Source organism: Falco naumanni, chromosome 11 (genome assembly GCF_017639655.2).
Source record: "Falco naumanni isolate bFalNau1 chromosome 11, bFalNau1.pat, whole genome shotgun sequence".
NCBI lineage: Eukaryota > Metazoa > Chordata > Aves > Falconiformes > Falconidae > Falco > Falco naumanni.
Genome location: NC_054064.1, coordinates 31,926,403 through 31,949,253, shown reverse-complemented (window position 1 = coordinate 31,949,253; position 22,851 = coordinate 31,926,403). Strand labels below are relative to the sequence as shown.

The 22,851-nt window shown below is 39.7% G+C and overlaps 1 protein-coding gene across 6 annotated transcripts in view; it reads right to left on the bottom strand.

Moving 5' to 3' along the window:
* Positions 1–22,851, bottom strand: part of PATJ (PATJ crumbs cell polarity complex component) — a 157,164-nt gene that overhangs the window by 100,973 nt on the left and 33,340 nt on the right. For all 6 annotated transcript variants that reach the window (XM_040610070.1, XM_040610071.1, XM_040610075.1 and 3 more), the window contains exons 15-19: positions 22,454–22,588; positions 19,018–19,182; positions 17,204–17,332; positions 1,042–1,251; positions 30–149 (exon numbers count right to left, since the gene is read on the bottom strand). In XM_040610070.1, the coding sequence (XP_040466004.1) occupies positions 30–149; positions 1,042–1,251; positions 17,204–17,332; positions 19,018–19,182; positions 22,454–22,588 (759 nt within the window). The remainder of the gene's footprint in view (positions 1–29; positions 150–1,041; positions 1,252–17,203; positions 17,333–19,017; positions 19,183–22,453; positions 22,589–22,851) is intronic.

The window sequence follows — 22,851 nt, the reverse complement described above, 5'->3', positions numbered from 1 at the left end:
TCAGCTGAACCAAAAGAGTAACCAAATACCTGTGGTGCTTCAAGTATTATTGAGAAATTAATATTATCTATTGGTTCTGGAGATCCAGGGCTAGTTTTAATGTTGCTGGAATCCACACTGTGCATGTTCTCCTCCCCTTTGCTTTCTCCCTAGAAAGACAATTGAAATGATGAGTAAGGAAAACAAACAAGAGAATTCCCACGTTTTTCAATGAACCCCAAGGGAGAGGAAGAAACAGCCATTAGAAAAAAGATGGGAAGAAGATACAGAATTATAAAAAAGGGAAGTCATAAATGGAGGAGAGGAACACAACAGATATTAGTACAGATATAGTAGAAAATAAAGAGATATGTAGGAAAGAAAGACAAATACAAAGATATGAACAATGCAATACCACTTCTTTAGAAAAGGAAGGAATACATTTAACAGCTTTCCTACATTCCTATTTCACCACTCCCCTACCACTTTGAATTACAAGCACTTTCTATTAGATGACGCTTTAATTAATTTTGCCTGAGTGCCCTTGATGAACAATACTGCAGTGTTCTCTAGTAAACTACTGTCTGTTCCAAAGCCCTGATTCTAGAAAAAGGAAATTCTACTTGAATTTACAGTCTTGACTTCAAACAGATTAAGTTTCTTTGATGTCAGTGGAGCTCAAGCAAGCACTCAGCAGTGTCTTACAGTGAAATGGACTTCAGCACATATTTAACCGATTTCCTGAATTGCTCAAACCATGTTACACCTACGTATAGGGCCAGTGCGCATAGGTTTGCCCAGACATGTCTTCTGATTCCACGTGGATGTTCTTTCAGAAGGAACCTGAGAACGCTGGTTTTCCAGTCAGACCTTTTGGACATTGAGGTGCCTATTTCCCATCTAGCAAGAATTTCTGGACATGTATAGGAACTTAATTGCTTTCCACATGCATACATACTTCTACCTTGGATTTTTGCCCCCACCCCCCACCCCCTGCAAATACAATCATCCAGTATACACATCATAGAATAAAACAGAAAAAAAGTTAAAGTCAGTCCTTACCACCAAAGGCTTGCAGATTCCAAGAGAAACTGTACCTGGGGGCACAGATTTCAACACTTCCACTGCCTCTGCTAAAGTGGCGCTGTCCAAATATTTCTCATTTACAAACACCAAGCGGTCACCTGGTAAAAGCTCACCCCCACGTTCGGCTACTCCGCCTGCCACCAAAGAGCTGATCACAATGGCTGTTCTTGTTGGATCTAAGGGATCCTGAAAAAAAAAATTTAAAAAAGTCTAAGCCCCTAGAAAGATGATGTTTAAATTGAGTATGTAAAAGCACGTTCATCACCTAATGCTGCAAACTGAAGCTTGCTGAGATGTTCAAAAATACTGCCAAGGCTTACAGTTTACAAAAAGAAAGGTTTGCAGTAGGAGGATATTCTTTCACTTGCCTAAACCATTCAGAAATTTTAAGATCTGAAAGCTGACTGATACCTGCCTGCCCTCTTCTTACATAGACAGAAACAGCCAGGCCAACCTGCAAATAGAAAAACAACACTGGCACTCTTCCACAAGCCTCCATCCGGCCCGTTATGTGCTAATGTTACATAAAATAACCATTCTGCATGCCATTCAAGAGCTTCATAGGAGCAAAACTGATGTTAAAAAAAATCACTGCAAGAGTAGAAATCTAATTGAAAATATTATTAAATTAAAATTAAAAATCGAACCCAAAACATTCAAGAAAAAGTAGTATACATTTGCTATATTACTGCAGTTTTCTCAAGTGTTCTTGCTTTGTCAAATCTGCATGACAACTCATGAAAGACATTTACTCCACACATGAAGCTTCCTTGACAAACAATACAGGGGACAGCAAGGGAAGATTAAGATTATTACTGAAGACAAGGAACACACTGAGGAATGTGAAGTGGAAGAAAATATACACAATGGAGAGGCTGCAATCTGACACAAAGATACTGACTTCACTTACATTTTCTTCCCCAGTATTAGCCTTTGTGTTGTGTCACGTACCATTTCTATCATGCATTCAGCCATTTAAGTATTTATCCTCAATCCAATGAAATGATCATAAGATATTATATAGCGGCAGAAAGATACACAAACCAAATTTATGGGGCTTTTTTGTTTCCTTGTTGTTTTTTTAAGATTAGAATTAGCCTTTTGCCCCCTTGCTACAGGCTCATAAAGTTCAGAAATGCTTCTTGTATGCACTGTGTCTTCAAACGCATAATCAAGTACTGTTTTTCCCTCAGGACTTGCATCTTATGCAGTGCACCGGATGGATTAAAAAAAGGGGCAAAAATCAAATCACAAAGACCACCACGAATTCAGCACAGTTAATTTGAAAACAGGAATGCTTTTTTAACTCTTTATTTTTATATAACTATACAATGCTTTCCAAGGGAACATGTTTTTCTAAGGTATGTGCAAACATATGAGGCAATGAATATAGTATCTGTAAATGGCTGAAATTAGAGAACTGCAATTACAGTTCAGCAGGAAGAGCCATGCTGAAACGGAATTCAAGTAAATACATATTAGTAATAATTCTCTCCTGTTCTACTGCTTAATCCTGCCATTTTATAATCTTCCCAAACACTGGGTATCCACACTGTACAGAAGAGGCTTCCTTGCGAGTATCATGTCTTGATAATCAAGCCCAGCAACCTCCCTCTGCTGTGCAATGGTGTTCTGCCTACTGAACCTGTGCCAATATGCTTGGGCTGTCTGACTGTTTATGCTCGAACCTGCCTCACACAATGCCAAGGGGAAAGGATTTCATTTATTTCAAATAGCAAGCTACCCATGTTCTGCATACGCTTTGGAAATTTTTAGAAACAAAACAAATACTAACGCAGAAACTCCAGAAGAAGAATCCAAAGGATTCCAAGACATAAAAGAAGAGGTTTTGCTTTAAGAGCATTGAATTTTGAAAACATAAAGTTAACTGCTGCCCTTTGCATAGAGAATCAGCTCTGCCTGCCCTTGCCGACAAAACCATGTGCCTAACCGACCTGATGACAGCTGACCACAGAACAAACAATCCTTTTGACACGGAGTTTTAAGATGGTTTTAATTTTTGGGTTTGCTCCAATGCAAAATAAAAATAATCTTTTGGACTTCTTTGCAAAACCACGATTGTGTTGAGACAGCCATTTTTGAGCAAGTAAGGCACGGCTCACGTAAGGAAGGCTTTGCTAATAGAACTAAACCAGCAAGTTTTCCTGTCATGGGTTCATATTGCCATGGCAAGCAAGGTTTATGCTGGGTCCCTAAATGGGTGAACGCTCTCTCAGCAAAACTACACCTTTGCTGACACAACAGCTTTTGTAATATGACTTCTGCTGGCTTAGTTATACCGATAAAAATGAACAAAACAACACCAGCACTCATCCTTACTGACACAGATAAGCTGTCAAAAATTTGCAAGTGAATGATTAGCCCAGTAGTTAAGTGCCAGCTGAGAAAATGGGAGAATCAAGCTCAAATCCCTGCTCTGTCTGATCCAAAGTCATTATTTTTTTCATTCCAGACCAGAACCACTTAGGTAGGACATGGAAACCTCAACATTAGCTTCTTCTATGTAGATATTCAAGGTCAGTGGCCTAACTACCACATTTCTGATGAGAAACAGTCCTGTTCCAACTTAAGTTTTTACTGATACAAAAACATTTTGGCTCCAATAAATCATTATGTTTTGGAAAGAGATAATTTAGGTGAAGAAGTGTTCCAACACAATTTAATCCTCATGTTAGAAACGTAGATTAGAGTTCCTGCAAACATACAAAGTTTCTATTGAGAACAGCACTGTTACCGTCGCTGCTTCACCACATGTACAAGTGTTAGCCGTGTATTGGAATTGCTTCACGAAGAGCTGCAGCAGAAATCTTAAAAAAGGAGCCCATCTTAAAAAAAGTTGATCAGGCAAATACAAAGCAGGGGTTATAATTACACTGCTGTTTTCAAGCAGAGGGAGCTATTGCACAGGAAGAGAAGAGCAATATAAACTACACAGTAACAGGGCTAAGCCAGTAACTCGAGCAGTGCTGTAAAACCCTGAGTGTTTGTTATCAGTGACTGCAAATCACAATGCGATTGCCACAAGGAATGCAACAAAAGCTGCATGTAAAGGTACAGACCTACTGAATTTCAAGGTGTAATCATCAAGAAGTACTCTCTATAATTTAACATGAGAGTGATTGTAACTGTGGATTGCAGCGTGCTTTCTTTAACAAAACAAAAGGAACAATGTTTTTTTTTTTTAAATCTTGCCTTACAATCTACACTCAAACTGAAATGCACCCCAAAGAACACCACCTGCTAAAACAGGCCAGCAAACACTGAATTCACATTCACATCTTGTAAATTGTGAGTGCAACTGGACCATGTGGGTTGCTGTCTTTTTTTTTGAAAGCAAGCAGTGCTAGCAGCAGGCTGAAAAGCAGATTCTTACCTTCTACACTAACTGCAAAAGGCCAGTTGACTCCCACATTGCCCTGATGGACTTCAGGGCCACCTTCATGTTAACAGACCAGCCAGAGCCATTCGAGGTTACTAAACATCACTAGCTGTGACTGCACACCCACCCTAAGGCTCTTGATTCATTTTACTTGGCTCACATTAAGCCAGGTAATAGTGATTTTTAGTCACTAGCAGTCAGGACCAGATTTCAGTTCTTCCTTTAAAGTGAAAGACTCATTTATGTGGATGGAGTTTACAGGCTAGGAAGAAACTCCCTCCCCAAACCCAGAGCTAAGATATTGTTGTAATGGTACTTGACTGGAATACAGAAGTGACTCAACTTCACTAGTTCAAGAAATTATTACATGACTTTGCATTACAGCAGAGGGAGTCTGCACAGGACAGCGCCATGCAATTTGGTCACCTGAAAATGGGTATGAACTAGGCTTGGTATATTTAAAGACAAACTTTTAACCTCAGTTTGCCGAAGGATTCCTTTACACAACTGAATAATTTATGAACAATGAGGAAAGGAATCAGACTGAGAAGTAAGGCTATCAGGAGACAAAACCCTTTAACTCACAATCACTGGCACAAATTCTTTTGCTAAGAAAGAACTGAATGTAAAAACTTTGCCGCTTGTATAAGTGATGAAAACTGACCACTGCCATGCACCAGCAGCTGCCCAGGATGCTGGCCTCCAGGTAACCCTTTGAGGAACTAGTATGTCGTAGCTGTTGTCTTTTCCTTTGTGCTCGAGCCAGCCATAGAGTATACGAACTTGTTTAAAACAGTCACAATTTATTCATACTTAGCACACCATATATTTAACTATGTTGAACCATAGGCTTTCCCTTCCCCCCTACTGCTCCTCATCTAAATCCACAAATGTTTCCTGGAGTCCAGGTGTCAAATTTTTCTTCTTATTTTCAGAGTCTCATTTGTTCTGGATTCATTTAACAGTGCAGAGTCAAGCAGGGGCCACTGCAGTTGCTGCCTCTGGGATCCCTGGATTCAGAGCAGTATGAAGCCTCTTAAAAACCTGAGCTCTGCTAAAATATTAAGAGTCCCAGGAGCACCACGTTAACAGAGTACTACATGCAATGCTGCTGGAGCGCGTAACTTTATTGTGGCTTCAAGTGAGGGATTCAAACTTGCCATGGGCACCCAAGATTCACACTGCTGGCTATCAGAGGTCCTTAGAAAGCAAATCTCGAAATACAACCAACACAGCTTACCTCTGTCCATCACACTGGAAAGTTAAAATGGTAACAACCGACTGATTCTTTCCCCGTCCTTACCAAAATGTGAGGTTTCCGCAGCAGCCAAGAGAGGGCACTCCAGGCCAGCCCAGCTCCCGCACTACCGGAGGCGTTTCAAGCTCTGACAAGTCCATCCCCATCTGTACAGCCCTCGCTATGCGCAGAGGATGAGGAGCAGCTTGTCCTATGCAGTAGACTGTAGCTATAATTCGATTGGATGTAAGCAGCTACCACGTTTTCTGGGGTTTTGTTTGTGTTTTCCTTTTTTAAAGGCTCATATGAAAATGTAAGACAAAGCTGCGGGTGACTGACATTTACTGTGCAAAGTCACTCTCACTTACTTACAGGCTATATTAGTTTTGGCATCACTTAAGATCTAAATTCAGCTAGCCTGACTTCCTAGAATATTTTAGCTTTCTTCAAGCAACAAACTGCACACTGCCACAAAAACACTCCTCTGAAAACACACATCAAAAATAGCATGGTAAAGGATCCCAAAAGAAACACTTTGAAACTTTTTTCCTGTACCAATTTTGATTTATCTGAACAATTTTACAAGTGCCAATTTGTATACTGCAGGTTTTTGCAAGAGAGCCAAAACAAACACATGTTAGAGCTCAGAGGTCAGAGCAATCCTGCTTCATTACATTTTGCATGGGACCACTTCCAGGTCTAACATACATATCCATATTTAAAACTCTTCAGTTTGCAAGTGAATAAGATACCAGACTGAAAGACTCTTACAACACTGTAGCATACTGTATGAGGAACATACACTTGTCAACAACGTACAGGACTAAATGCATTTTAGGTTCATCTTACTGTTACATAGAACAAAGGCAGAACTGTGCATGAAGTAATTTACCTGTGTGCTCAGTGTTGTGAAATTACTCAAAATACTCATCCATGCTCTCATTTTGTGAAGTACCACTCATTCCCTCCACATACACACCAACAATGCCAATAGGATGCGAGAGTCAAGAACAGTAAACAACTTGCAGACTTTTCAAAGGCACTAAGTACTTCCCCACAGAAATGGAAGAGAGGAAGAATCAGGTGTGAGTGAGGCCAAGTTCCCTCCTTAAAGCGGCCTCAACTTAGGATTGAGACTCAAGGTCCAAACCTTCTGTTCATTCGCGCCAATGTATTTACAGGAGTTGGCCGTAGGAACTGCCAAAGGTACTCTAAAGCCTGAAAAAACATCCCTGAGAAAGTGCTCAACTAGTTTTTGTTAGGTCCACTGCATGAGCAATCAAACTGAAATTCAAACCGTTTAAGACTTGTTTCTGCCTCTTCCACTCGTATTAGATTGCAGTCAGCAGAACTACTTAGGAAGACTACACAATGCACAGCCTCTGTCTGTACCAAAGAAATAAACTACAGGCTGATGTGCTGAAGTAATACAAACTTAAATACAGAACGTATTCAAGGAGGAACGCTGAACTTTCCTGTGATGTAAGGCAAAGCACTGGAAATAAAACATAAGTATTTATTGATCTGTAGTGAGGGAATAAAGCAATGAATTTCAGAAGCTCTAGTGTGCAGCCAGCATTAATCAAAACTTCTGTTGTGGGAAATGTCAGCAAAGAAACAGGAACTCACAAGGAAAGAAAAAACATAAACAAAATATACAGAACCACACCCAAAGGAGTATAGAGAACAGCAAAGTAAGAGTAGGTGGCACAATGGGTTTCCCAAACCAGGCTTTCATCATCTGCGATCTGAAATCATATCAGTCTTCTACAGCAAGAATGAACATGGTGGCCAGCAATTACTCAAACCCACATAGGTCTGGCAGAGCTGCCAAGTGCTACGCAGTCAATGTTCATCTGCTGCGGAAGAGGGATATGCAGCAGATAGTTGCAACAAAAGTGCCTCCAGGGAATGATCAAAAGAAAAAGATCTTACGCACTACTCCAATTCTCAAATAAAAAGATCAAAGATAGGCACTGACTACGGTAGTTTTGAAAGTGTCGCTGTGCAGTGGACTCAGGTGCACATCACTATCTTTTAATTTATCAAACTTCTCAATCAACCTAAGGTTTCATACGCCTTTCATATTTGCTCTCAACAGAGCTAAAGTCACAAGGATTACGTTCATTAGACTCTCTTAATATCTTACACTTTCAGACTTCCCAGCTCCAGAAAAAACACACTGAATGCTGACTACAGGGAAAAGCCGCAGAGATAAGAAAAAACCCTGAACTCATAAGGAAATGGAGGAAAGCCACTGTGTGATGAGATAAAGAAGGGATAGAGATGTGTGGGAATAAATAAAAAATACCAATGAGCCAAGGGGAAAAAAAAGCATGAATGGTATCACCTACACAACCTACACATAGTAGTCCTAATGCACATTCTGGGTTTGATCAGCTTTCACATTCAAATAATCCCTGAACTAAAAATCCACCAATGCAGCAAGCACTTCACCAGTTCACTACACTGGCCTCAACACTGTTAACAGTCTGTGGAAGCGCAGTGTGTGTTTTCACACAAGCCAGAGCTCTCCTCTGCGTGGAGAGCTTGCATCATAAACAGAAAACACACGAATTACAGAAGATTCATTACAGAAAAAGCTGCAGGAGAAAAGTGGGGAGACAGGACAGGCTCTGGTTTTGCAACAAGGATCTGCAAACAGTGACTTGGCCCAAAGACAACTTGTAACAGCATGGATGGCAAAAAAGATGAGAAGGGTAGGCAAAAAGGTTGCAGAGAGTTTTAAGGCTGCTGCGAATCGCAGTGAGAACAGAAAAAAACCTCCAAGTGCAACAGCACTATTTGGATTTAGGGAGTAGCATCTTCCAGAAGGGTGAGGTATTAAGAAAACAGAATACCTCATAACTTGCATGAGTTTTCAGAATTCTTCATGCTTATCCATCAGCACAAACACGTACCTCAAATCTCATCGGTTCAGAACAACAGATTTGGAGCTGTCTGGGTTGAGCTTTTACACGCCCATTGCTCCACTGTCTCCACATGCTCACTGAAAGAAAGCACTCAGTTGCACAGTTCCTTCTAGTCTCATCTACATTATCTTACCCTTGCTGAGATTTGCCAAGAGTTTAACGGAAAATCTAGCTCCAGTTTTGTCCCTTTAAATTCTCGCCTTCTCTTGCAGGCAGAAGACATCTGTGGAATAATAATGAATTTCTTTGGTTTGGGGTTTTTTGTTTTTATTAAAAGCTATTCTTCCTAGCAGGAAATGAAAAAGAACAACCAGATTGTAGAATTTGGGGGAATAGGGAAAACATTTCTAAAGGTTAATAATAATACTGCTTAGCATTTATTTCAAGGATATGCGACAAACCAAAGAAAAACAGATGTTCTCAGTAATGCTCCAATTCCTCTGCAAACTCAGGTATTGTCCAGAGCACTGGCTGTCACAGCTCACAAAGGACAGGAGGGCCACCCCTAGGATATGCCACTCCACTCTGTACCTGACAACAAAAGGAGGGCTAAGGAGAATCTCCATCCTTTATTGGATGCAGGGAGAAACATAGTAACAAGGGACAAGGAAAAGGCTGAGGTACTTAACATTGCCTTTGCCTCAGCCTTTATCAGTAAAGCCAGTTGTTCTCCGGGTGCCCAGCCCCCTGAGCTGGAAGACAGGGACAGGGAGCAGAATGAAGCCCCCACAATCCAAAGGGAAATGGCCGGTGACCTGCCACACCACACAGACACACACCAGTCTCTGGGGCCAGATGCGATCCACCCCAGGGTGCTGAGGGAGCTGGCGGCAGCACTCACCAACCCAGCTTCCATCATTTATCAGCAGCCCCAGCTAACCGGGGAGGTCCCAGTTGACTGGAGGACAGCAAATATGATGCTCATCTACACAAAGGGCTGGGAGGAGGATCCAGGGAGCTACAAGCCTGTCAGCCTGACCTCGGTGCCAGGAGGGTTATGGAGCAGATCATCCCGAGTGCCACCCCACGGCACGTACGGAACCACCAGGTGATCAGCCCAGCCAGCGTGGGGTTATGAAGGCAGGTCCTGCCTGACCAACCTGATCTCCTTCTGTGACAAGGTGACCTGCTCAGTGGATGAGGAGAGGCTGTGGATGGTGTCTGCCTGCACTTCAGTAAAGCCCTTGGCACCATTTCCCACCGCATTCTCCTGGTGAAACCGCCTGCTCATGGCTGGGACAGGCGTACTCTTCACAGGGTAAAAAAACTGGCTGGATGGCCAAGCCCAAAGCGTTGTAGTGAATGGAGTTACATCCTGCTGGCAGCTGGTCACAAGTGGTGTTCCCCAGGGCTCAGTGCTGGGGCCAGTCCCCTTTAATACCTTTAACGGCAATTTGGATGAGGGGATCAAGTGCACCCTCACTAAGTCTGCAAGTGACACCACGTTGGGGCGGAGTGTTCATCTGCCAGATGGTCGGCAGGCTCTGTAGAGGGATCTCAGCAGGCTGGAGCAATGGGTCAAGGCCAATCATATGAGGTTCAACAAGATTCAGTGCTGGGTCTCACACCTGGATCACAACAGCCCCACACAGCACTACAGGCTTGGGGAAGAGTGGCTGGAAAGCTGCCCAGCAGGAAAGGACCTGGGAGTGCTGGTCGACAGTCAGCTGAACATCATCTGGCAGTGTGCCCAGGTGGCCAAGGCGGCCAGCGGCATCCTGGCTTGTACCAGAAACAGTGTGGCCAGCAGGACCAGGGCAGTGATCACCCCCCTGTACTCAGCACTGGTGAGGCTGCGCCTCAAATACCGCGTTCAGTTTTGGGCCCCTCATATTGGGAAGGTACAATACAAGGAAGATACTGAGGTGCTGAATGTATCCAAAGAAAGGCAGTGGAGCCGGAGAAGGGTTTAGAGCAAAAATGTTATAGGGAGTGGCTGAGGGAACTGGGGGTGTTTAGCCTGGAGAAAAGGAGGCTCAGGGGAGACCTTCTCACTCTCTACAGCTGCCTGAAAGGAGGCTGTAGCGAGGTGGGGTCAGTCTCTTCTCCCAGATAACAAGCAATAGGACAAGAGGCAATGGCCTCAAGTTGTGCCAGGGGAGGTTTAGAATGGATATTAGGAAAAATGTCTTCATCAAAAGGGTGGTCAAGCCCTAGAACAGGCTGCCCAGGGAAGGGGTGGAGTCCCCAACCCTGGAGGTACTTAAAAAACATGCAGATGTGGCACTTAGGGACATGGTTTAGTGGTGGACTTGGCAGTGCTGGGTTAACAGTTGGACTCAGAGATCTTAAGGGTCTTTTCCAACTTAAATGATTTCATGATTCTATGAAATGCCTCCTTAACTTCTCACTTCAAGTCAGACTGATGACCTCCCCCGCCGCTCAAGCCCAGCATCAGGGCATACTCAAGCCTTGGCATGGCTTCCTGCCTCCAAGTTCTCCAGCTTCTCTACCTCAGCAAGCTATTCCTGTGTACCTGTCTGTAACTCATGCTGAGATACACAGTCTCTTTGATTTCTTATTGAAGTGGTTTCTGGTCTCCCAATGCTTTTAGTACTACTGCACTGAGGTTTTGGAAACCACTAATCACAAACACCCTAGAAACTACCAGGAATGTGCTCAATCGCATTCACCAGCCCTTTGGTCCTGAAAAGTAGTATTTAAGCTGAACTCCAAGAGAATTTTTCAAAAAGCTACATTGAATTCAATTCATGACACACTATTAAGAATTATTTTACACATGAAGCAGCTTAATATGATTTAAAGGACACAGAACTTTCCCATAGGGGGAGAGAAGCAAATCCTCTGTGAGATGAGTACCAACACAGTTGGTACTGAGGCTTACAGAACTTTGATGTTAATGAATGTGGATGGGTTGTAGAGATGGGAGAAAAGCTGCCTTTATCAGTTTTCCCAGTACCAAGCTGACAGCCATTGTAAAACTGGGTTTTAATACAGCTGTGCAGCTTTTGCCAGTAAGCCACAGGTTTCCATCACATGATCAGGTGAAAATGTGCTTAACAAGGATGTGAATATGCTTCTTTGTTCATAACAAACTTATCACAAGACAGACAAAGCTCAAATTATCACAACAGGGCAAACATTTAGCCAGCAACATGTCAAAGCATTCCAGCTTGCATCTCGCTGTTGAACTGACCAAGACAGACAAAAAATATAATCCAGCTGAATACCACCTTCTACAAATATGAAGTCAGTTTGCTTTTTTGTAACTCTACATCTGGAGCCTGTTTGTTTGGGGCATAAAGAAAAGAGGAAAGATATTTGGAGACACCTAAATTGCTTCCCTTCCTGCAGTGAAGGACTATGCAGTGATTGTTATAAGAGAAAACAATTGTTTCCCATGTTCCCTGGGAGAAGGACAAAACATAACCTGCTGAACGTGCAGCAAAAAAAGACTTCAGTTCAACTGCAAGAAAAAATTGCTAATGATAAGAAAGATAAGTCCAGCAACAAGGCGGCTGTGGAGTCCCTATTGCTAGACTATAGTAAGAACCCCTTAAAGATTGACCCCGGCTCACGAAGGCAGGCACATTTCATGCCGTTTCTGGTCTGGGTAACATGAAGATCATACAGTGCTGAAATGCCTGTTACTGCTTCAATGGATAGGTAGACATTTACACCCATGTTGGCAAGGACCACTTGGAGCAAGTGAGCCCATGAGCTCCTACTGGCTGACAGGTCTATAGGGCAGCTCGGTACTGTGCAAAAGCATCTGGGTACTGTGCAAAAGCAGCCAGGCACCGGGGACTTACCTTTCAAGCACGAGAGAGAAAGAGAGAAACAGCATCTCACAGGCATTCCTAAGAGCTATGTAAAATGTCAAGCTTCTATTCCAACCCTTGCCCTCTCCAGTTTCACGCACCTTAAAACAGCTGCTTTAAAATACTCTGACTTCAAAGCACAGTAAATTAAGCTCCACATAAAGTCCATTCAGCTTTTTGTTTAATTTGATAAAAGCTCATCAGACCATTCAAGTTACCTTCTGGTCAATACTGCCTCAAGAAATCTGCAATTCAGATACCTGCGGTTCTTCCAATATTTCTGTAAAACATTACTGACAGAATCTGTTGGCCTGAGTGTGTCAGGTCTTCAGGAAACACTGTTTCAGGGCCATTCAGTACCTTTTATACTACTGTGATCTCTTCTTTTTCTCTAGAAGTCCTCACCTTGTGTGATTTTTCTTTTCCTCTTACTCTACCACCCTGGGATCACCATCATTTTTATACAGCATTTCTCCTCTATTTTAACCTGATGACATACCATGCCCTCTTTCCTTTAAACTTCTTTCTGAGAAAAAGGATTGGTCTCAATAACAATGGTTCAGCTCTTGACTTGCTGGCTAGGAGGTTTAGCTTCAGGCTAGGCAAAGTTACTGTTAAAGCTGGACACTTTCACATCTATTGACAAAGAACAATATATGCATTTACTGTAGTCCCTTGCATCACAGATGATCCCAAAGCACTCTACAAACAGTGTACTGGGTCCCTCATTCACCATCAAAACATACTTGCCGCTAACTGTGCCAGCAACACTACATAAAAGTTAGTCAGGAGGTGAAAAAGAGCGCAACTTCTCCAAGTGAAATTACAAGGAAATTAAGGGAGGCAGAGTATATTACTTTGTGGAGAAGTTGGCCAGAGGACTGAACAGCACACCTATTTAATGGCCAAAAGGGGGGCAGGGTCCCTGTTCAAGATTGAATCACCAGCAATGCAATGCTGCTCCTCAGGTCTCTGCTGAGCACAATGTGTTATCAGCTGAAGAAAGCACACTGGCACGCAGAGCCTACTGGCATGGCTGCTACTGCCTCTCCTGCAGGCTTTTCATTCAAGCATTACCAAGAAAAAGCAATGCCTAGCCTAGGAGCTTTGACAAGATCCCAACATATTAGTGACAATAGAAAAATACACAGATTTAATTTTAAAAGCTCTTCAATATTTCTTATTTAAATAAGCCATCACAGCGGGAGAAAAAAAATCAGTGAACTGATCATTTCAAGAAAACACAAGATCAGCCTCTCCATCCACCTCCCCTCTCGCCAAGTATTGACCTTGCTAGCAGAGAAGCACTCTCAAAGAGTCTAGATTCTCTAGCACATAATTACAAATTAGGACATTTAGCAAAGGGGGAAAAAGATTTTTTTTATACATAGTGATCACGGGAAGCTCAACAGTATCCTATATAAATACAGTCCAGTTATAGCAAAGAGGGTAAGTCTACTCTTTCTCTAAGGGTATCCCACAGTTTTAATAACATGCATACAGGCCTTTCAAGAGCACCTTATTAAAAAAAGAAGGCGGCTCTGTTTTAAACATTTAAATCCCTAAAGACAGACAAAAGAAAACACAGGACAAAGTATAAATACTATTGATTATGCATAATTGATATAATTAATTTGTAATTAGTTCATTAAAATATATAGGCATTGGAATTATGCTTGTACATTTCTGGGAATATCCTGCAAGTCACTTGGGATATGCTTATCATTTATTTGATAGATGAAACATTATTAGAAAGACAGCCCATTAAAAATTAATATACCAGAGTAATAATTTCTTGATCTCAGCACTCAAGTTTTCTACGTACTTAGATTCCTGTTCTACCTCATAAAGGATTTTTATTAATACTGTTTTTTAGAGCGTGACTTGGGAAGCACAGCATTTTAGATAACTGAGGCACAATACCTTTTATGCCAAATACATAGTCAGTTTTGAGAAAACAAAATGACAAATACTATGTTATACACCATAACAGTATTCAGCACCACATCTAATTCTATAATCAAAATTAAGATGGAAAGGTAAAAAGCCCCACGCTTCAAAACAAATAACAAACATGAATGGAAAGCAGTAGGAAGAAACTTCCACAGCACCATAAGCAGCCTGGTCTCTAATTGCTTAGCATTCTTCCACTTCTGCAGCACATCTGGCATTGCTCACTGTCATAAATGAACACATCTGTATGAGCAGGATTTAGGGGTTCTTGAATACTGCAGATAACAGTCACCAGTCTCTCACAAGAAGCAACTGGAATGGGCTGGCGTACACTGGTACTGCAGTAGCATTTCAAAGATGTTATACCCCCCTGATGTGGGGGAAAGTAACATGGAATAATAATGCATCACTTTTTTTTTTCCTGTAATGTTGCTTCACTATTCCTACTGATCTCTCCAAAGTCCTACCAATATTTCTCAAGTCTCATTTCAACCAAAACTTAGAAAAGCAATGTGATCTTAAAACCCCAGTTTCCTTAAAACCAAACCTTCCTTAAACTTCTGTAACTGATAGAGACAGTCTTTCTGTGCGCAATTACAAGCACCATGAATAGGCATTCTGCTCAGAATCACCTCTTAAAAAGTATTTTCCTCCCCACCCTACCTCCACCAACACTAATGGGAGCCTAGAAAGGTTGGTCTCTCACTGACACACCTAATCCATGAAGCTAGACCATGTGAATATCCATCTTCATTTAAAAAAAAAAATCTACAAAAAATTAAAATCATATAATTACTCAAAAGAGCAAAATCACCAGTGGATACATAGTGCAAGTAGTGTCATTTGCCATTATAAAGCTTGAATCTTCTCTTGCAAAACAAAAAGTATATGCCTAAAAAAACCAACCAACTTTCACTTCTTATAGGAGGTTAAAATTGCAAAAATAAATTTGGAAAACCGAGTTAGGTCTCCAGGTCCTTTAAGCCACAATTAAGCACTTCACTGTAATTTTGTGCTTCTCAGTAAATCTGCTTTAAGAATTCCAAACAGTCTCCCAGGAACCACATCCTTCTTTTCCCCCGCCTCCAATCTAGCATGGACAATTATTTATTTTCTTTGCCCTGCACTCAAGAATGTGATGGATGTATTTACATAAACACACACACAGTCACAGATATCTCTCTATAAAAATTAATCTGCAGATGATGAAAAGTGTAAAAGATCTAAGAGGCAAATCCCAAACAAAAGAGCATACTTTATACATAAATATCTTGAAATTATAAAGATCTGAGATTAAGTGGTTTACCACTCATTTAGAATTGATTAGAATGTATTTAAATTTAGCTGAAAGTACCACAACATTGCTCATGTATTTGCATCTGCGAATAAGTAAATAAAAAGCCTGTTATTAAAGCCTTCATTAATTCTGATTATATGAGAACTTAAAAGCAAATCTGTGTATTACTGCTCTGTAAAGACTCCTAGCAACTCTACAGTAAAGCTGGCACTGCAACACAACATGTGTCAGCGAAAATGACTAACAGGATCTATTTTCAGTAATCTTAAATCACACTGGTAAAATATAGAATTAATGGTTTTGCATAACACTTCAAATATTTTTTATTCTAATTCATTCTCTATTCATGCCTTACTGTATCAAAAAGTGAATTTTATATCACTTGACATTTATGCACAACAGTTAAACACATTTTATTAAACTACAATGTTTAGGCAGTATTCATATGTGATGTGTATATTATTATGAAGAGTGATCCAGCAATTTTATTTCCTTATAAATATGATGGCTAGAGATTTATAAGTATATCATGTTGACTAGAATGAAGAACATTTCATTCTGACTACAGATTTTGAGAGTTTCTATATATTTAATTGAAGACAGTATTTTTGAAAGAAGGATTCATTGATTTTCCCCCATATTAAAGATTTCTCTGTATATTTCTAAGGAGCTTAACAATTAAGTATATAGTCTACCCTAAAATGGTCATTCTTGGAGAAACCCAAGTTTTTAAGCTATGAATGATTTCTGAAAGTCAACATGCCCGCTGCCCCTCACCCTGAAAACTCTACCTGTATCTCTGGCATACTGGTTTAATAGTTTAAGCAGAGAAGCATAACTGAAAAATTACTAATTAGGTTCTCCAATCTCTATTCTTTTACTAATAAATTAAATACATGTATTAAAGCAAATTTGTGTTTACAGAAACTTGAATTTGCAACATCGATTCACCTGTCAGCCCTGATGTTTCCTTTTGACTGTGAAGGACAGTCCTAATAAAGCTACTTCTGAAAACCACCTTTCATGGCTTGATTCAAAGCCTGGGTGAATCTTTCTATGACCTGAGTGGGACTACAGATCACAGACTAGCACAGGTCTATACCCATTTAGAAATGGAAGGTGATTTGGCACAGGGAGGAGAGAAAAAGCAAAAGACTCATTACATTTGGTACATAGGAAATGATGTTGCAATACCTAAGGAAGTTTGCTTGCCACTCTTATAGTTGAAAAGTCATTCCAAGTTAAAACAAAAACCAAACTTTCCCCAACATTTAGCCATTAAACTCAGAGTTATGAAGTGGATTTTGATGAAAGATTTTGCACTTTATCAGGTCCGATAATCAGACTGGTTTAGAACAAGCTCTACAATATACTTCATAGAGTTGGCCTCAAAATACATTACTTTTTCCTTCACAGTTTCTAGGCCCAAGTGCCAAGTCGATTATCCAGTAACCAACATCACAAAACATTTTAAGGCACCATACAAGACAAAGGATCAAAGGGATTTTTTGTATTTGGGTATACAGAAAAATATACCTGATAGTCTAAAATGCTGAATCCTAAACCACATTTGTCTTTCTCCAGTTCAATAATCTTCACATCAGGAGACCATAATGCTAATTCCCCTTCTTCCTCATCAGGATTAATGTCTTCCTCAGGTTTCACCTGAAAAATAAAAGCTTTAGTTCAAATACTATTCTTTCAGTTCTTTACGAACACTATTCATTCAGTACTTTGATAATTAATAACTCATACATGCCCTAAAATACGACCTTTTATGGAATTACAACTTCATTGAACATTATGCATCCAGCTTTCTCCAGCTTGCTGCCTTAGATACTCCCCTGGGACTATGCCTACATGTTCTGAGCATCAGCACTCAACCTGGCATACAAATACCCATGTATTAGTCAAATTAGTTGTTATAATATTACTAACCTGTTACAGGTTGATGAACTTCTGCTGTCCCATTAGACGCACAAAGGAAAAATAAATATCTTAGCATAAAAGATTTAACCACAGACAGCTAATAGAAAGACCAGAGGATCAGGCACATCAGATACTTGTGGCATTAAATACACAGACAAAAAAATCTTACATTGTAACTATACAAATAGTATCTAGTTTGAAAAAGCAATTTGAAATTCACAATTTTTGTGCTAAGGTATAGAAGAAAGAGGTATAGTTACCCAATGTTGTTTGGTAGCGACAGCTTCATAGATACATCTTCCAAAAAGGCACCTTTTGTTGTCTAACTTAAAATGTGTGTTTTAACATTACTGCTATTTTATCAATAGAATCTTTTAAAAAATCAATGTATGATGTCCCAAGAAAAACATTACAATCTTGTACCTTTAACTTCATACTGATTTAACTTTATTCCTTTGGATGAATATGTCTATTACACAGAGCACTGCCACGAGGCAAATTTTTCTTTCACACACGCTTTCTTCATACTTTCAACAAAAGAAAGCAAAAATATTGTGAGATCGTTCTAAGATGATGACAACTTCTGTTCACTCAATATCATCTTATGACAAAAATGTGCAACTGACAGGATGCACTTGGCAAATGTTCAGTAAAATGCAGTATCAAAAAACACAGTGGGACAATTTCTATTGCAACAGAAAGGGCCTTTCACAAAAAAGGTGCAATGCTATACACCTTATTCTTCCATGAAACATCCATATTCTTGTTTAACTCACCACCTTAGAGGAAAGTATATCAGAAAATACCAGAAGAGTTGAGAAGTCTTTTTACAAATAGGAACAACTATTACAAATGTCAAGCTTTAGTTTGAGACTTTAAAGCTTCTGCAATGGAAAGAAACATTAAGTTTCTTTTTTTAATCCAGTTCTATAAAATCCTACCCAGAACATGGAAGTAATCAGCTAATGGTGGCAAGGATGTGATTTAGTATAATTCAGAACTCTCACTCACCTATTAAGTGTAAGAATGATGAATGGGATGTACATAGTCAGCATGCTAGCTCAGTGATTTACCTACCTTGTATTTATAATACAATGAAGTTTCTCTTGACCAACCTGTATAAACTGTAGTAAAAGTACCAGTGTTGCAAACACGAACTATCTTTTACTGAGACACCAGCTGTCCCTTACGAGCCCAAAGAGAATGGCAAAGGCAGCTTTATATGATGATTTAATACAAAACTGCCTCATATAACTACATATTTTAGGAAATGTTATTTAAGACTGAAAAGTGGTCTGGATCAAACAGCAAAATGAGAACAGAAACAGTCTTTAGAAAGCCAAATCACTTTCTCAGAAATAAATGCACTTTTGCAAAAACTTAATTCCCTTTTATGCAACTCAATGACATGAGAAGTCTACCTTTTGTCCTGGAAGGGAAACTCTCACGGTGGGTTCATCCACAAGAGACTCACTGCCATCATCAAAAAGTCGCCGACAGCAAACCAGTGTAAATGGGGGTGGCACTTCTTTTAGAAAAGTGATTGCCTCACGGCGTGATTTTCCATATAGCTGAACTCCATTTACCTACACAGAAGGGGAAACACACATCCACACTAAGATAATTAAAAAGATACCAACCAGATCATTCTATTATTTTTTTTATGTACCTGTCTTTCCTCAGCTGAATGTGAAATTCTAATTTTACCTAGGGATTCTGATAAAGCTTGCATAGTTTCATTAACATATGCTTCTGAAGTATACATGCATTACTGTAAGACTTATACTTCGTCAACAAGATCTTGTGACTACTGACTGATACACCATGCCTCTGCTCTCTTCAGCTTCCTCTAACTTGTTTTCAGCTCACTACTTTTCCTAGCCCTAAATCTTTCCTAGCATTATTTCATTCTCATCTGTTTCTTTGTTGGGGATTCTTTTTTAGCATTAGGCTTATGTGTTTGAATCTATAAAAAAATTAATTTTCCAAAACATTTTAAGAAAATCTCTAATCTAAAACTTGAAGTCAGAACTAGCACAACTTTGTCAGTTGTTTAAAAAATACTCAAATAGTTGAAACTAAAACAGAACCTACAGAAAAAAATGCAAGAATGTTTATATAGTAAAAAACCAACCAATTACAGTAAGCAATTAATCAGAAAAACCTGTCAAGGGTCAAAGCTTACCATCCCACAAGCTTTAGATCCTGAGTGACAACAGAAGACCATAAGGCCACTGTTAATGGATGTTTTAAACCACAGACTTAAGAAAAAAAGAGAAGACAGATAGATAGACAGATAATAATGCTGCTTTAAAAATGGGATACTGCATTTGCTCTTCATCAGGAAAATAAAACTACAGGGATTCTTCCTCTTTTACATATTTCATAACCTGTAATATCATGAGGGTATATCTATTTGCACCATAGGGTTATCCTTAAATATGATGAAAGCAGAACGCAGTAAGGTGTCATAGACGTGAACACCATCTATGTTGATGAGCAGTGCAGCCCCAGAAGAGCAGAGTTTCAATCCAGCCGGTGCTACGGACTCAATCCCAACACCTGTGTTTCAAGGATTTCATTCAGGCTACCTCAAGTTTGCACTCAAGACCAAATGTCATGTTTTAGGAATCCAGTACACAACATCCAAGTCCACTCCACAACATGAACCAAAGCACAGAAAATGGGGACAGTTGAAGATTCTCTTCAGTACCTCACTCCATACCCAAACTGCAATGCTAACGTAGATGAACTGACATTTGATCCTAGAAAATATAGCATGTAAATACAGAACATACATGTAAACACCTCTGTACATGCATACTTGAGGCAGAGCCTAACCATATACTTCCCAGATTTCCTTGTTCTTTAGAGGGATACAATCTCGCGCAAGACTACGCAGCAGTCTCACTTTAGCCATGATTTTTTTCCTGACCATGCCTATTTTTTTCCACTTCTTCCTTTGTGCTTTTTACAGTGTAAATATAGCTTATATTGCTGGGAAACACAGAGTTCCTCTCACACTATAACCCAGCCAAGGAGGAAAATTTAGAGTGGTGTAACTGGCCTCCAACATGGTAAGATGAACTGCTATGGGTTTTTTCTGTAAGAATTACAGCAACTGCTGAGCTATCAGGCTAATCCATTAGTTAATTATTTAAGCAGATGTATCTATGCGTAAGGATTTTTTTAATGCATTGAGAGTGGCAGTGTGGTGGAAAGTTATCAGCACTTCTCAGCATACTGTGATTGATGGAGAAGAGTTACCATGCACTCCCAAGCAGACTTGGGGACTCCCATTTCTTCCTTTGCAGTTGCCAGGAATCAGCCACTAAACATGCAAGGTGCCCTACACCCCATTCATTCACCACACCACTCTAGTTGTGCCATCATAGGAGCGAGTGAAATTTTACAACAAAACTAGAAGGACAGAAGGAAGCAATTTTCTCCTAAAAAAGAACACAATGAAATTAGCTAAAACAGCGGGTGGGTGTGGGTGTGTGTGTGTAAAAAATACCATACTTTCTATCATAATTCCAACACGTCATTAAAAATAATCAACATTCAACCTCACTATATATTAAAGTGAATTCCTTGCTGATCACATTTTAATCCCAACTGTATCAGGCCCAGGTAGAGCTGCTTGTTTGGGGAATGGGGCTGTCACTTTTTCCATTGCAAGCCTCTACTTAAGCGGATTTATAACTTGGCTGCAAAAACATACTCTGGACTAAACCTGGCATATATAGCTTTAGCCCTGGAGCACATTTTTTTTGTTGGTTTTTTTTCCAGCTAGAGTAGAAAAAAATTTATGCTCACCAGGTCTGGACATATCTGTGAACTTAATTGTAAGTACACAGTAATAAGTAAGACTGTTAAATATATACAATTAAAGTTTCCTAAGTTACTCTACAGTACTGTATTATTGTTTTTTGCATACTATTTTTTATTTAGTGGCCAAGGAATTTAAACAACACTTTCAACATTCCATTAATCCTTTCCTTTAGGAATCAAAATTTCCTCCATTATGTAGTAACTGAAGAAAATGTTTTAGGTCTTAGCGGTATCATGTGAATTTTTGATGTTAAAGGGTGAACAACAAGTAAAAAGCAAGAGAGCTGTACACCTAACAAATTAATCTTTCAGAAGGCCTAATTCTGTTCCCATTGATGTAATATAATTGTTCTTTGCACCCACTAAAACTAAGGTTCAAATTCAAAATATTCCACAAAGCTAGTATTCAATAGGAAATTAATGTCTTTTCACTTGCAGGCTGAGATACTGGTAGATATACATACAATACACATACAAAATAAAAAAAAACCAACTTTATACATATTTAAACAAACTGATGTACTAGCTCATACACACAAATGTCTTTCAACACTTAACAACCCAGTTATAATGCGTAACAGGAACCACTATTCCTGAGACTGTTGTAAATTTTTTAGGAGTGACAAATATTAAGAAAGATTATCCACCACAAAAGCCAATGCCAAATTGCTCAAAAGACTGAGCCAAAGGACTACAGCTACAAATGCATTCAACACAGATTCAACAACTCTGCCCTTAGAACTCTTGATACTCATGTTAAAATATTTCAGAAAAAAAATACCATGATGTCACTATGAGGTCACAAGCATTTGACATTTTCTTCACACAGGAGGAATGAAACTGTGAAGAAAATGAATGTGACTTCCAAAGCACTACGCAAACTGCTTCCACAACCAACTCTTGAATACTACTATTGCAGACACAGCAGCCGAACTAGAATTTAATACAAGCATTTTTAAGAAGGCTAAGCAAACACGAAATAACATCACGTCTATTTTGGGGGGAGGTTGTTTTGGCTTTTACCTCCAGGAGTTCATCCTCCAGTTGCAGAATACCAAGTGTTGCAGCTGGACCATCTGAAGCAACTGATGATATATAATGATGTCCATCAAATGTGTCAAGCTCAACTCCTAGTCTCAAAGTGTGGATGGGTAATAGCTGCCAAAAGACAAGTATGGCTGAGAATGTATGTATCTTAATCTACCACAATATAAACACATTTAGGATTCAGTAGCTCACTGAATTAAACTAAACACACCGTATGTTGATAAAGTCTTCATACTGACATCATCTGCATTACAGCACAAGGGTCCATAACTTCTCTATACAAACAGTTGGCACAAACAACCAATCTGCCCCTTGGGGGAAAAAGCAATTTGAACTGTATTCTTAAATAAGATTACCATATTGGAAAAAAATGC